At 43.9% G+C, this 12,202-nt stretch overlaps 1 protein-coding gene across 1 annotated transcript; it reads left to right on the plus strand.

Moving 5' to 3' along the window:
- The first annotated feature begins 1,990 nt into the window (after positions 1-1,990).
- On the plus strand, positions 1,991-11,895 carry HIF1AN (hypoxia inducible factor 1 subunit alpha inhibitor). The gene is made up of 8 exons (XM_062580564.1): positions 1,991-2,188; positions 3,267-3,517; positions 4,863-5,011; positions 6,752-6,897; positions 7,424-7,530; positions 7,823-7,886; positions 8,132-8,242; positions 9,438-11,895. Exons 1-8 carry the CDS (start codon positions 2,024-2,026, stop codon positions 9,480-9,482), a joined length of 1,038 nt encoding a protein of 345 aa, XP_062436548.1. The 5' UTR covers positions 1,991-2,023; the 3' UTR covers positions 9,483-11,895.
- The last annotated feature ends 307 nt before the right edge of the window (positions 11,896-12,202 follow it).

Here is a 12,202-nt window from a genome sequence, read left to right on the forward strand (position 1 = left end):
TGGGAAAAAGTTGGATCAATACTAAATCAGATCGATTCTGCGGCTGGCTGTGCTATGCAAACTGCCTTTTTTGTATTAGTATCAATGCTATTAAAGTTAATACCCGAATGTAATTGTCTTACCTCGGTGAGGCCAGGGAAATGTGAACAGCTGAATGGCATGTTAATTTAGTGATGTTATTTTTCAGATGTAAGCAATACATTATTGTAGATAAGATCAATACTAACATTAACAGATTCTGCAGTTTACTTCATTATGTAAACTCTGTGGTAGTTGAACTCATTTTCCTTCAGTTATTCACATCAACCATAATGGCTAATGTCTCTATAACGATCTACATTATAAACCTTTGCAGATCAAAAACTATCATGGATAATTTGTCATTAAAGTCATTTGTTCTAATAACACCATTAATTATAAGCCTACTAATTTAATGAAGATAGCAATGAACCACAAAGATCTATCTGCAATACAGCGTGTCTGAGGTGGGGAGCATTGTGACAGGCTGGAATATGATCCTTTTACTTAATCCAAGGGAAGGCCCTGTCCTGTTTTAGGGACAATGTCTTTACCCAGCTGACTCCTTTACAGTTAACAACCAAGTATACAGTGAAGTTAGTATATCAAGTAGTTATTTAATAGCATTATTATCTCAGAGCCCAACCCTGGAGTGCAGAAGCAGCTGGAGTTTTGCTGTGGAGCAGCATTTGGTGCCTCAGGCCCACAAGCACACGGTGCTTTGAGAACCAACCGCATCAGGCTGCAACTTGGGGCCTTTGGTTACTCGCTGGGGTCAAACCTCACCTCCGGCCCAGACTATGGTCTATTGCTCCTTACGTGGGCTCTTCACTGGTGTGTGTTTACACTCCTCTGACTTGATGTTCGAAGTCTTCTATAGACCTGGCTCGAGCTTCCTAAGAACCCCATTTTGCAAATACATTGTACAAGTTTTTTTCTTGAATTGTATGTGAGCAGTCCTGTAGATTTAAAGGGGGCACTTATTTTCCTGCAACTAAGTGTCTTGGAAGAACAGAGAAAATAGATTGTCTTACTCTCATGACCACAAAGCTATATGCAGCTAGAGCAACAGATCCATCAGATGTGAGATGAGAACTACTCAGTGCCAGAGACTGAACTTTCCTGAAAAGCTGATGCATAACTGTAGCACTCATTCTTGGAAAACAGCGATTGTAGTTCTTGCTGCCTTTACATTAAATGCAAAATGCATACTTTGACTCACAAAATAAAAATACACTGAAGATTTTGACAATTCTGGTCCTAGGAACATGACTCATATAATGTCTGTTCATTTCATGATCTAAATACAGAGGTTACACCCAGCAGAGCTACATCTTTTTTCTCGTAGTAAGTGTTAATAAAACCTCAGTTTTCAGGAATGAAACATGGCTATGCGTTTCCCTTAGACTGTTTGAGGAACACGTTAATTCACTGTTTCCCCCGAGTCACTGCAGGCACGGCAACTGAAGCAACTGCAAAACATTAGCATTAGCATTGCGAGTCCGCAGTAGCGGTACCGTTTGTGCCCTCTGTCGCCGCCTGCTGCAGTCAGTGCAGAGGAGTTATCAGCCAAAGGCCCGCACGGCAATACAGCGGCTGTATTTGCTTCCCGCGTCTGTCGGCGGCAGCGCGCCGGCCGACCTCGAGCCGGGAGGGGCAGCACTTCGCACCGCCGCCATCCCCAGGCCCCGTGCGCCTGCACAGCGGGCAGTTCTGGCGCCGCAGCGCTGCCGCTACGGGCCGGGCCGGGCCGGGCCGGGCCGCGCCGCGCCCTCCCCCGCCGCCCCGACCCCGCGCCCGCAGCCGCCGCGAAGCCGTCGGGACCCGGCGGAGCCCGGCTCGCCCGCCCCCGCCCCAGGGGGCGCTGCGCGCGGCGGCGGCGCTCCCTCCGCCCGCCTCCATGGTGCCCCCCGCCGTCCCCTGTTCCCTTCGCTTCCGGCGTAACAATGGGCGGGTAACTTCCGCTTCCGGTCTTCCAGGTCCGGGTTTCCCGGTGGAGGCGGTGATGGCGGCGGCCTCTTCCTCCGCGGCGGCGGGGTGCCGGGAGGGCCCGGCGGTGGCGGGGCCCGGCTGGAGCGAGTCCCAGTTCCGCCGCTACTCTTTCGAGACGCGGCCCATCCCGCGGCTCAGCCACAGCGACCCCCGCGCCGAGGAACTCATCGAGAATGAGGTGCTGGGGGCGGCGCGGCCCCGGGGGTGGCTGAGGCGCCGGGGCTGCACTGGTGGGGGGGGGCCTGCCCGCCGGGCCGGGGCGCGCCCGCCACCGCCGGGGCAGGGCTTTGCTGGCCCCGGTGCTGTCCCGGTACCCTTTCCCCCGGCTGCTGCGCTGCTGAGCCCGCAGCGCTCCCTGTCCGCGCGGGCACGGCTGCCGCCGGTGTCCGGTGCCGTGAGCATTTCATTCCGCTGCCGCAACGTTGAGTTGTGAAATCTGCAGGAAACGTTGTCTTTCAGTGCCTTGGTTTTGGGATGTAAATCATGGCAAAGGTGCATAAAGCTGTGGGCTCACGCTTGTTCTTCTCCGAGTGAGAGCAGCTGCAGATGCAAACAGGTTGTGTTGTGATAGCCACTTTTATATTGGTTCTGGAAGGCAAGTTCAATCTAGTTTTGGTAAAATTAGTAGGGTTTTGGGAAGCAAACCTGTAAGAAGGGAACTTGTGTGTGAACAGCTGGGAAACACAGCAGGTGGTGTTCTCATCTGAGTTGCTTAGTATTTATGTTTGAGGAGGCAAGTGATAACCTCTTTTGTTCCTGTAGCAGTTCTTTTTTGGTGTAGAAGAGAGGGAGAAAACTTCATTCTTTAGATATCTTGAAGTTATCTGTGATGTTATCAGGGAAAAAGATTTGTGCTGTATCTTTTTTTTTCAGATTCAAGACTATTTTTTTGCCGCTATTTATGCCTTTTTTTAGCTGGGGCTGGAAGCAAGCAGATAGAATCTACTGTCTCCCTGCTGCATGGAGGGACCAAGTAGACTTAAAACTGTTTTCAGCTAATGTTTGTCTAATCTCTGCTGTTAGAGATTAGCTAAGCAGATAGTGAAATTATGTTATTGGTGCTAGGAACTTGCTGTTTGAGCAGATCACCACTTTTCTGAGACTAATGGTTTGCGTCTTTTTCTACTTAGACAAGTTTTTTTTTATTGCTTTGTCAATTCCCAGTTGTATAAGAGAATTTGTGGTTGCAGTAGTGAATATGTTCATTTTCAAGTTCAAGAGGTCTTTGAATCAATAAACTTCCTGTGTCTCTCCAGGAGCCAGTAGTGCTGACAGATACGAATCTGGTTTATCCTGCTCTGAAATGGGACCTGGACTATCTCCAGGAAAACATTGGTAATGGGGACTTCTCAGTGTATAGTGCCAGCACACACAAGTTTTTGTACTATGACGAGAAGAAGATGGCCAATTTCAAGAACTTCAAGCCTAAGTCAACCAGGGAAGAAATGAAGTTTGCTGAGTTTGTGGACAAACTTAAAGAAATACAACAGAAAGGGAGCGGTGAAAGGTAAGCGGTCCATGGGGATTTCTACATTTACCTGGTTTTAAGTAGAGGATAAGTTTCACTTAAGTAACTGTTGATGATTAAAAGCTCTGGAACTTTTTTTGTTTTCCATAGGCTTTTTCTGTTTTGGGGCTATTAGTTCACAGTACCTATGTTATCACAGCACACTGTTACCAGGTTACAGTCGCACCCTTAGTTAATCAAACTGTTTAAATTCTCTGTCTGAAGAGATGTTTTTTTTTCTCCTTTTGTATATAGCAGGAGGTGGATAGAGAAGGCCCTAACTGTCACTTTATTTTGCCAGGCTGTGGTATTGGTAAAAGGAGCTTAGTTAGCTGATGAAAAGGCACAGGCAGTGGCACTCAGACATCTTACAGAATGCTGAGGTAGTTGCTGTTAACCTTTCCTCAGAAAGATGAGGAAGAACGGCATATGTGCTCTGTGTATGTGTTTATGATGTTGACCTAGATGACTAAATTAGTGAGAGGAGCTTCCTTTTTTTTTTTTTAATGGAAGTATACCTATTAGCAACTGTACTTAAACCTCTGATTTTTTGTCAGTCACCCAGTAGCTTTCTTGGAGGACATACAAATGATTATTTGAAGCAGCTGTGGTTGTCCATGTGCACTAGTCCTCTTACTTTTGCTTTTCTCGGCTTTGGATGCAAGAAGCCAGTCCTTGAGCTTAGAAACACGTTTTTTCCTTCCAGCGTTGCAGATGATAGTTTTTAATACTGAGATTGTTAATATGGAAGTTTGTTTTCTTTGATCCCCTATGTCTAAACGTATGTGTGGCTTTAAGATAACTCAATACTGAGAAGTGCTGGGTTTCCTGTGCACTCTTTTGCCCTTCTGCACTGTAAAAGAGGTAACTTGTGTGGCAAATGGCTTAAAGCATGAATCCAGGGGTTATTCATGAGTATTTTTGATATTTGATTGTTGCTCATTTGTTTAGGGTTTCCTCATCCTGCTTGGTTGGGGATTGTTCTTACTGTACAAGTCTATAGCTTTTCCCCTGTGATTGTTGCAGCAGGGCTGTGTTCTGTACTAGGAAATCTTTTGGCAAAGTTGGGGGGGGGCTGAAGCTGTTTCCTTCCATGAGTATTTGTAATGGGTGGTGATAAAACTGCATCCCTAAAAGTTAGATCTTGATACTGTTTAGAGGAGGATAGTTTTTCCACTGCTTCCTGTAAATGAAACCTTCTGTTTTTAAATGTTTCATGTCTCTGTAGAAGGGGTATGTATATACAGGAGCAAGGAAGTGTCTTTTTGAAGGTGAGCAAAGAGGTGCTTTTGTATTTGTATAGAAGCTTAATAGTTGCTCTCTGCTTGTCTCTGGGGAAATATAGGTTATACCTGCAGCAAACCCTGAATGACACTGTTGGAAGGAAGATTGTAGTGGATTTTCTTGGCTTCAACTGGAACTGGATTAACAAGCAGCAAGGGAAACGTGGCTGGGGTCAGTTGACTTCTAACTTGCTGCTTATTGGCATGGAAGGTAAGCAACTTCCTCTGAATGGAGAAAAAAGGAAGAAGATTTGGTCGGCAAATCTGTATTTCAGTTCCAGAGTCTTTCAAATTAATTTTACGCTAATTTCTAATGGTTCCTTCAGAGCAAGCTGTACAAAGCTTTGGTTTGGGAGGGAATTATTGTCACAACTTAAGTTGGATCATATAGAAAGATAAGGATAGCCTGCTTTCTGTGAGTGCCTGGAGATCAGCTCTTATGAAAAGGATCGTTTGATAGTGTTAGGGCTGTGTTATCAATGATCACTGATCGTATTCTGAGATGGATCCTTGTTCATTATTTTAATGATTCAGATACTGTAGATTTAAAGTGCTGAGAGCCTAAGGGTTTGCAAGCTGAGCAAAGCTAGCTCTATGGGCTTTTCTTAGCAGTGTCCAATCTCTGTCCTAAAGATGTCCTTTACAAGAGGAAATGTTAATTAGTTTGTGAACCATTTACTCCCGTTTGAATTGTTACACTGTCAGGAGGAACTGTTTTTCAAGACCTAAATTTCATCTTGCAAAGTTAGAAGATACTGGGGAATTTCAAGACAGGTGAACCATAAAGTATCTGAAGGGAGTGGAATTCCATATCAATGTGGAGATTGATTCATAGGCAAATGCACTAGAAAATAGGTACTACTGCAGTGTCCGCAAGGAGAGTGTACTAGTAGAAAGTGCAAGTCTCTAGTCCCGGTAACTGGGCAAGGCATATACAGGTTTGTGACATAGGCCAGTCTGTGTTTGAAGTGGCCATTGCATTTGTATGTCCAATTATTTTGCCATTCATGGCTTTTCGCTTCTGGCTACAAATTTTTGCTACCTTGCAGAAAGTAGTTCTCAACTCAGAGTAGTTTCTTGGCCATATATTTTACTAGCTGAGAGAAGAGACTCTCATAAAAGCACTATACTAACACTTCTCTGTGGGTCATAATATGATTGGCTAGAATTCTAGTCACAAGAACCAAAGAATTTGTTTGGAGCAGGTTGTGCTAGAAGAAATGAATGTCTCTGTGGAAGCATCTGGTTGCATGATCTTTTTAATGAAGTTGTAGGGCTAGCTGTTATCTTAACTCTCTCCAATCTTAATTCTCTGTAGTAAAAAATATATAAAAACAAGCTGAAACAGTAATACCTCAATTGTCAAAACAACCTTAAAAATAGTTATGAGGGGTATGACCCACTGTGTTTTAAAATTTGATTGTATTTAAGATTCAGTGGTGGCAGTCAGGCTTGGTAACGGTTAATCAGTCCCTGGAGGGGCAATTGTATTATGAAATCCCAATGACAAGATTTGTTTACTTTTTTCTTGCACAATTGACTTTTTTTCAAAATCAATCTATAGGGCTCCCTTTCTCTAGACTAATAATACTCTGTGAAAGTCCATTCCCCAATTTGTTAACTAAACAGAGTAGTTTTCTGAAAATGCTTCCCATCAGCAGTCACCATCTGCTGTTTGTGGAGACAAGCTGGAAATCCTAATTCTGCAGAGCATAAGTTGCTGAATATGAATTTAGAGTGGAAATTGTTAAGCAGGGTAGTAAATGCTATAGTAAAGGCTGACTGATATAATGATCAATTTGTGACATGTAATGTTTTCCTTGTTTAGTTTTCTCTGTATGTGGAAGTGTATTTACTGTCCTTGCTCTAGCAAGGAATACGTCTTGTTTGTAACTTTCATAAATATCTGTGAGGATGTCTTGTTTTGATTATCAGCCTTTTCTCTATGCAGGGAATGTGACACCAGCTCATTATGATGAGCAGCAGAACTTCTTCGCTCAGATTAAGGGCTACAAGAGATGCATCTTGTTCCCTCCTGATCAGTTTGAGTGCCTCTACCCTTACCCTGTGCACCACCCATGTGACAGGCAGAGTCAGGTGAGAGGAGCAGATCTGTTCTCTTCACCATGCTGGAAAGAGGCATTTGTGAAAAATGCTAGGTGGGAGGAAGCTGCACAGAAATTAGCTACATACCACTTTCTGATCCTTTGCAACACCTGTGTTCAGATCTGTTTACTGATGAACATGTTGAGAATGACTGGAAGGACTGGCAGTCCTTCTGTTTGTTCTAGTCTGAAAGGTTTTGAATCCTGACTTGCAAGTGCTACGATTATAAGCATCTACTACTGATAGTGTGGCTAGATTGGTGTTACTTCTTCCTCTGTTCTATGTCATTGTTCACTTGGTGGAGGACAAACTGTTTGAAGATAAGTTTCAGGACGCCTGTTTGAGTAGGTGGTGCTTTGGGGGTACTGCAGGACCTCACTTCGGAGTTAGGCGCTAATGGGAATAGGAAAGCTATATAGTAAGATTATCAGGAGGATTTGATATTGAAAGCCAATAATGAGGGCTGTCATTGCAGGAAATTATTCTGAGTTTAGTTTCTTATTTTTCCTTGCATTAGGTGGACTTTGACAATCCTGACTACGAGAGGTTTCCAAACTTTCGGAGTGTTGTAGGTTATGAAACAGTGGTGGGTCCAGGTGATGTGCTCTACATACCTATGTACTGGTAAGAAGGATGTGCACAGTGACCAGCAAGCAGAAGTTTAAAGGGTTTTATGTTTAAAGTTTTGGGCTGACTTTTAAGCATATTATTTTGACTTTCCCAGCAAGATAGCATTTGCCATAATAACTTGGTAAAATGGAAGTGATAATTCTCTCTGGCACTACATTATTGCCCCTTTCTCTTCGTGATAGGGGTATAGGTCAAGGCCTCTCTAGTGCAGTCTGAACTATTTTCTTCAAGGTATTTCACCATGGGCTATAGCAATTGTTTGTCGTCTTGTGTGGTTTCTGTGCAGGTGGCACCACATAGAGTCTCTGCTGAATGGGGGGATTACCATCACTGTGAACTTCTGGTACAAGGTGAGTATATGCACCCTTCTATGCATCTTGGATAGCTCTATGCCAGAGGATTTTTTTTTTCAGGTGGAGGTGTGTTGGCAGGCGCTGTCAGTGCGAGAACTTCAATACACCAAATCCTATGCCTTATGACTTTTCATAAGCTGAAAGCTGCTTTCTCCCTTTTATGTTGTGAATGAAGAGCTGGGAGAGAGTGGAATAATCTGCTAATTCACTAAGCATGCAAGGAGCTTTTTTTTGTATTTCAGGGTGCCCCTACCCCAAAGAGAATTGAATATCCATTAAAGGCTCATCAGAAAGTGGCAATAATGAGGAACATTGAGAAGATGTTGGGAGAGGCCCTTGGAAATCCACAAGAGGTATGAAAGAGAATCAAGTTGTTGAAATAGTTATGAGTTAGTACAAAAGTCAAGATGCCAGCTTGGCTCTGCAGATGTCAGTGTGGAGTGGGAGAAAGCAATTGTGTTATTACTTTGAACTGTTCTTTATACTCTGTTTTCAGAATGCCCTTCGGCTACAAAAGGCAAGTTCCTTAAATTATGATCCTGGAGAGGATCACTACAAACAAGGGAATAATTGTTCTTCTACTTGGGTGGTTTACTTTAGCTCTGGGCACTGCCACGAAAAAGTGTTGCTCCCAATCTCTAATAATCCTTCAGTGCAGTCATAAGAGAAATAGATACCCAGTATTTGTCAAAGTGATGAAAGTGTTCTATCTGTTGAACACAAATCTCTGACATCTGAGTGGTCTCTTCTATTAAGCCATGTGTTTCCCCCTCACCACCTGTCCCAGCCTTGTCTGAATTTTGTTGCAACTTTAACCACTGGTAAGTTAAATAACAGCAGATTGAAGTACAAAGGGTATGATTTTTGAAGATCGGTTGATATGAAAGTGGAAATACTGAATGTGAATAGAAGTGTTTTTGTATTCTGTAAGCCTTATCACTGTGCAGCAACGCTTTTCAGCATACCCATGTGAGATCAGGCTTCTTCCCCTGGGATCATATGCCATGGCATGCTGAAGTTCTTCTCTTGGTGATCGGGCAATGCTGAGAAATAGGAGTATTCTTGCCTGAAAACAAAACCTTAGCAAATGTTTCAGTTCTAGACTTTCTTTCAAATGACCACAAGGAACAGACAGAATAAAGAGGCTGAGAGCATTCCCTTCTCTGCCCTGCAAAAAGCAGCTCCTGATGATTATTGACTGGTTTTGGTTGCACCTCATGAGAAAGCACAAATCTGTGATGAGAAATTAAAAAGCTTCAACCAATTGCAAGTGGGATTCTTTGGTGACAATCCAAATTAGATGTCGGCTGAAAATCTTTTTTAACTCCTGTCACTGTGGTAGGGTGTTTGAGGATGTGCTGTGGGGTATCCCAGTATTTTAATTCAAAAGATGCTTTGAAATTGATTCGTTGTAGGCTCAGTCTATGTGTTGATCCTCTGCCCTGAGCTCCTCAGCTCTTAATTTGCTATGAAGGGGAGGGAGCTGGATGTGCAGCTGCCACTTCTGTATACCTATCCTGGCTAACAATCTGTCTTTGCTTTGAACAGGTGGGTCCCTTGTTGAATATGATGATTAAGGGACGGTATGACTAATGGCTGGCTGCCCAGGTGACTGATGTTGGAGCTGCTTTGTTCACAAGCAATGGAAGATACTGAGCGCTAGTATTGCACGCAGCACTTAACAGACTGATGGGTTTTCTGGCCCATCCTTGTCCCTGCCCCACTACAATAAAGGGGGCTACTGGAACTGCAGAACCATTAGTACCCCATCCATCCTCCACTCTCATCTAATTGAACCTCCTAAGAAAGAGTCTGCACTTATTGGAAGCTGGATTCATGCTCACTAATTTGTTGGGTTTTTTCCCTCCCTCTGCCTGGTTTGCCACAATGAGGAGCATGGCTTCTGGCACTCAGAAATATTGCTTAAGGATTTTCAGGTATTTGAAGAAGAACTTGGAGGAGAACCAGGAGTGGTCTTGTTTCCTCAACCTCCTGGGGCCTGGGCTCCCTGGCTAGGTTTATGTGTTGGTGCCTGCAGTGGATATAAGATGAGAAATGTTAGATTTCAGTCCTCTGTTACAGAACCTGTCCATGCTCAATTCTGACACCTTTTTGTATAGTGGAAATGAACATGTGATGGCCTGTGTGTGAAGAGCAACTGGACAAATGATTCATTTTCTTCAACTCAAGACGTTTATGCTTGGGACTTTGACGCTGAGTAGAGAGATCAGAGTGAATTCATCTGGTATGTGAGCACCGAATCCTATGCTGTCCAAATGACGTCTGTGTTGTAGGAATATAGATAAACCTTCTTCCTTCCGACAGCAGCTTTCTCTGCAGAGTGAAAGCTTCTCTCCTTCTATTTTGAAGTTGCAGTATGGTTAAAAGGGGATGTAGCATTATGAAGGGATATGCATAAATGCCAGGGCATTCATCAAGTTTTGGATGTTTAAGCTACATTTTCGCTCAGCGTCTCTGGAAGATTTCTTTTAGAAGGTCAAAATGCCCTGTCAGATAGGTACAAAGCCTCCCTTCTGCCCACCAGGGGGTGCCAGCTCTTTGGACTAACATGGGAAGTGCCCTTTTTACTGAAACTGCAAGAACTCGGGTGTGTGTGGCTGCGCACAGATGCGCATGTTTGTGTGATGTTGTATGGCTCCTGTCCATCAGTTTAATTCATGCCAGTGTGTGGTTCCCTTCCTTGTACAGTCATGTGAAAGAGGTCAGGGCTTTCTGTTTAAATGTGGTTAAGTTTGTAGTCATCCTTTCTGTGTCCTGGGATTTAACATAGCAGGCCAGGAAGCAACAAAAAACAGGGCACAAGAGCCAGGGGAGCCTCTGTTTAGAGACCTCAGCAGTAACCCTGAAAAATTGTTTATGCTTTCTTCCACCTCTTCCATGCAAAAGCCTAAGTAAGGCTCAGATGGAGGCTGGCTTTTTTTTCCCCTACTGTGCACTGCCTTGCTGTTCCTGGTTTGTGGGGTGGAGCAAAGGAGTTGTGTATTTGGTGCGGTTGTAACGAGTCCCAGGAGCTACAGGTAAGAGAAGCTGTTTCATGACCCATCTAACTCATCCCAGAGAGTAGTGGGAGATTGTTCAGTTGAGACTTCCAGTGCTTTCTCCATTTTTTCTTCAGGGCTTGTTCTGACATGGGTTTCTGGTAAATGTGTTGAGAAGACACTGCTGAGGAAGCACTCTATATCTTTAGCTTCAGGTCCCATCTTGTGCTGAGACAGCTCATGTACCACTTGCTGTGAGCTTCTCTTGTAGAAAGGTGGAAGACTTCTCTAATGAGAAGTCCCAGGGACTTGTTCTGTGGCTGCTTTACAGGTCAGAAATAAAAAAATTAAGTGTATTGGCAGCTGTAGGGCCCTTGTTACAAAGTATGTCCATGTCACTGAGTAGCCTGATTGCGATGTTACTTGTTGCAGACAATCCAGAGCTCTGGTTAAATTCAAACAAAGGTCACTCAGCTGGATGCTTATCAATACTCCACCTTTGGACAGGTGGGGAAGAAAGCCACGCTACTGATTCTGGCCAAAACAAGGCCTTCCCAGGAATCTGGGGCACATGCGTAGCCATCTGCCAATGTTCAAGTGAAATCCCAGCTTCGTGCTATTGATTTAGCACATGGTAGATTCAAGTACTAGTTAGGCACCATCAATTCTTGAAGCTCAGGGTGAGAGTTCACATCCCTTGTGGAGAGAGAATGGTACATGTGGAACTTAAGGATTTTTTTTCTTTATTTGCCAAAGGTCTAACTTTTTAAGTGTCTGAACAGTTTTTGCTGCACTTGACTTTGTGAAAGCTCATTTACAATGCACTGATAGACTGACTCCCCCCTTCCTTTTTCACCTTGTGCTTTCAATGCCCCCTTGCCATGGTATTGGGAAGCTGTGTGTGTTCTATGCTAGGGGTGTGTGTGTGTGCAGGGGGTGGGGTGTGAAAAACACACGGTACCTTCTGAAGTGTAGTTCTTAAATACAACCAATGTTGAACAACAGAAGTGTGCGGCTCTTATTCTGTGAGTGTCTATGTAGGACTGCTTTTTAAGATGTCAGTCTGAAGTTACTGTTTAGTCTTTCTAATAACTCTGCTTGTATTCTTCACTAGTGGAGGCTTGTGATCTCTAGAGCTGCCTTTAAAATAACATTGCTAACTCTGTTACTGTGTGTTTGCACCACCTTCCCTTGACCATTTCCATAAGCCTGAGAGCAGAGCTGGGAATAAGATTGTATCCTTGAACTCTGTCAAGTATGAACAAATTCTCTTCCCTGCTGGCCTGAGTGGGAAATTTATGCTTTGGTCACTGA

This window comes from Rhea pennata, chromosome 7, assembly GCF_028389875.1.
Source record: "Rhea pennata isolate bPtePen1 chromosome 7, bPtePen1.pri, whole genome shotgun sequence".
NCBI classification, from domain to species: Eukaryota; Metazoa; Chordata; class Aves; order Rheiformes; family Rheidae; genus Rhea; species Rhea pennata.

What these genes read in the sequence shown, in the direction of transcription:
- HIF1AN (XM_062580564.1), top strand. Translation starts at nt 2,024, where the DNA reads ATGGCGGCGGCCTCTTCCTCCGCGGCGGCGGGGTGCCGGGAGGGCCCG. An exon ending in CATGTGACAGGCAGAGTCAG is followed by an intron (nt 6,898 to 7,423) that starts GTGAGAGGAGCA and finishes TCCTTGCATTAG; the next exon opens with GTGGACTTTGACAATCCTGA. An exon ending in CTGTGAACTTCTGGTACAAG is followed by an intron (nt 7,887 to 8,131) that starts GTGAGTATATGC and finishes TTTGTATTTCAG; the next exon opens with GGTGCCCCTACCCCAAAGAG.